Below are 3082 nucleotides of genomic sequence, written 5' to 3'. Positions count from 1 at the left end.
ATGAGGGGAGAGGGGGGTAGGGAGGGACGGGGAAGGAGAGAGGGAGGGAGGGATGAGGGGAGAGGGGGATAGGGAGGGACGGGGAAAGAGAGAGGGAGGGAGGATAGGAGGGAAGACGGAAGGGGGGAGGGGGCAGGGAGGGAGGGATGAGGGGAGAAGGGAGAGGGTGGAAGTGAGGGAGGGGAGAGGGGGGAAGGAAAGAGGGAGAGAGGGAAGAGGGGATGGGAGGGGAAGAGAGAGGTGGGAGGGAAGACAGAAGGAGGAAAGAAGGAAGAAGAGATGGAAGAGGAGACGGGAGGGAAGGAGGGGGGAGTGAGTGAGTGAGTGAGTGAGAGAGTGAGAGAGAGAGAGAGAGAAGAGACAAACAGACGAGATAGATAGATATAGAGTTAGAGTGAGCAGAGATAAATGCTGATTAGATAGGGGAAGAGGGATAGAAAAAGAAGACAAGAGATATGAATGATACAAAATGTGCAAATGGATGAAGGGCATAAAGAAACCTCATCCATTAATGCAAGTTCCATTTTCTGAGGCGATACTAATTTACTCATTGTTATTTCAGAGAGTTCTTCGGGATACTCCGCCAGCACAGGCAGTTAACTCCGTGGTGGCGAATTCCCCCCCTCCTCCTCCTCCTCCTCCCCCTCCTCCCCCACCCTCCGGCCCTCCCCCCAGCTACTCCCGCCCGGTCGTGTCTCCGTGGGGCGCCTCGCAGACCAAGCCCTACAACGTGCCCAGGCAAAGGTAATAGATAAGATTTCAGGGGGAGAGAAGGCCTTGGGTTATAATTTTAGTGGCTACGATTTACTTTTTTTTTTTTCTTTTTTTTTTTTTCTTTTTTTTTTGCCAACATTATTCTGTTATGCAGTGGCCTCTGGGATTTATGGTTCGGTGCATGAATAGTTTCTTCGTGACAGGCGTGGTTCATACTGCTGTCCATCCCGCTGATCAGCTGATGGACACATAATATGCTCTACTCATTCACACTACCATATGTTTCTCTAGAATGGTGATTTTTAAACTGGGTATCGCTAAGACCATTGTGGGATATTAAAGGGGTGATCTTGATGTAAGTGGTATAGGATCAGAAAGCGAACGAGAAGAAAACAGTGAGGTCAATTTCACTCATTTGTAATAGGCTTATTTGCCTTCTGGGTCATTGATAAAATTATTTATAGTATAATTTAAAGGAACTTGAGGGAGAACTGAAGGGAATCACGGGGATGCCAGGCCTCCTTCATGGGAGAAAAGAAAAAAATCGAGAAACGCTGGTCTAGACTTTGGAGAAAAAGAAAAGTAATGCAACTTTTGATAACACAGATATAGCCTTATAACGTCAAAGTATCTTTTTTATTTAGGTAAAGCAGCAGATAAATATATCTTATCTGGTGCTTTTGCCTGAGAATAAAACTAGTTTTTACGCATTCTCTGGCTGACAATCACATGAAAACAACTTCAAATGAAAACCATTTCTGCGTGAGGTAGGTTATATTTCATGCTAAAATATGAGACAATCATCCCATCCCTCGCCCCTCACCCTCACTTTGACTCACGCCCGCGCACGATGTCATTAAAAGCCACTTATGATAATCTTGGCCCGCCCAGGTACTCGGCCCCGGCTCCTGCTCCTCGCGCCCCGGCCTACGACCTCCGGTACGACAACACGTACAGGCGCCGGGACGACTACGCCAGGACGCACACTCTGCGGGACTCGGACACCCTTCCTCGCGCACGCACCGAAACGTCGTCCTATTTCTGAAGCGCTCTAGTGCTTCCACGGTTTTGTAAAATATTAATGAACAATTTCTGAACTGTTTTGCAAAATATTAATGAACATTTTCTGAACTGTTTGGTAGAAAAGAACATACGCACGCATTTGTGATTGACTTCAGGAAATGAACGAGCATGCTAGTGTATGCACGGAGATACATAGGCACATTAGCATCCACATTTGTGTAGGTTTGACTCCGTGCTGCGTTGTAATGAAAAAGAGGCAGAATTACTTTGACATTCTAAACAGGGGGTTAAATGTAATTGAACTTGGCTCCTTTTTATTCCGTGTGTTTGTCAATTCCACTACGTTTGTCTCTTTGTACATTTATGCACGTCTATAGCATCATAGCAATCAGAAGCCCTCTGAGCGTCTATCATCCCGTCCTCCCGAAAGCAAGTGTAAACAAACCACTGTTTCCCTATTGTTCCATTTTCTAATGACATTTTCACCCTAATCCAACGTCAGGGCAGACTTTAGCAGACCTGACGACTGGAGATTGATTAAGCAAACGTGGTGTGATGTGATGATGATGGCGCTGCAAGAGAAAAGGGAATAACAGTGGAATCATAAAGAATTACGTGATTGCTTTGTCTGTGAGTTGTTGTGCTTGATTGATTTGGTGCATGGTTGCAGATCATGATTATCCGAGTAGGATTGAAGTCTCATCTTTAAGTTATCTTTTAGATATGCAATTTCATAGTTAATTATTTGATATGTATCCTTGTTTGTAAAGATTGTTATTCATTCATATATTTATTAACAGTTATCATTGTAGTAGGTTTCTGTTGTAGAGATCCTTTAATGTAAGTTTCGTTAATAAAATAAAGATTATGTTATAAGTTTTATTTACATCGTATCCGCTGAAAGGTGTCTTTTTGAAACTAAATAAAAGTTTGAATTAGTTTCACTCTGATCAGCACTTTAAATGGTATATTTCTAAGAGGCACTGAAAAGAGTGAATGACAGAAAAAGAGTCAACATGCTGACACAATACATACAGTTTATGCTTATTAGTTATAACTTTACAGAGATAATAATGATAATCACAGCATTCCTTAAAGGGGTAATTATGAGCAGAAACCGATGGCCCTCAGGGGCAAAGGCCACAGGACCGCGGACACGTTTCCTTGACGTACATCTGCCACTCGCACTGGCGCCGGGCGCGGCCGGGGGAGCACACGCAGCCTCCGCCGCGCGCCCAGTAGATGCACTCTTTGCTTCCGTCGTCGCAGGACACCAGCTGGAGGTCGGGTCTCAGGAGAGGTCCGTCGAGGCCAAAGAGATCTGGGAAGGGAGGTCGAATGGCGG

At 45.1% G+C, this 3082-nt stretch overlaps 1 protein-coding gene across 2 annotated transcripts in view; it reads left to right on the top strand.

Moving 5' to 3' along the window:
- LOC122244327 (uncharacterized) overlaps window positions 1-2613 on the top strand; it is a 17733-nt gene extending 15120 nt beyond the window's left edge. For both annotated transcript variants that reach the window (XM_043002207.2, XM_086544005.1), the window contains exons 9-10: window positions 563-744; window positions 1606-2613. In XM_043002207.2, coding sequence (XP_042858141.2) covers window positions 563-744; window positions 1606-1759 — 336 coding nt within the window. In that variant the 3' untranslated portion in view covers window positions 1760-2613. The remainder of the gene's footprint in view (window positions 1-562; window positions 745-1605) is intronic.
- The last annotated feature ends 469 nt before the right edge of the window (window positions 2614-3082 follow it).

Source organism: Penaeus japonicus, unplaced genomic scaffold, assembly GCF_977035675.1.
Source record: "Penaeus japonicus unplaced genomic scaffold, GWHDUDI00000001_assembly GWHDUDI00000014, whole genome shotgun sequence".
In the NCBI taxonomy this organism is placed as follows: Eukaryota; Metazoa; Arthropoda; class Malacostraca; order Decapoda; family Penaeidae; genus Penaeus; species Penaeus japonicus.
Note: the sequence above shows the minus strand (reverse complement) of the source record. Positions and strands in the feature narration are given on the sequence as shown.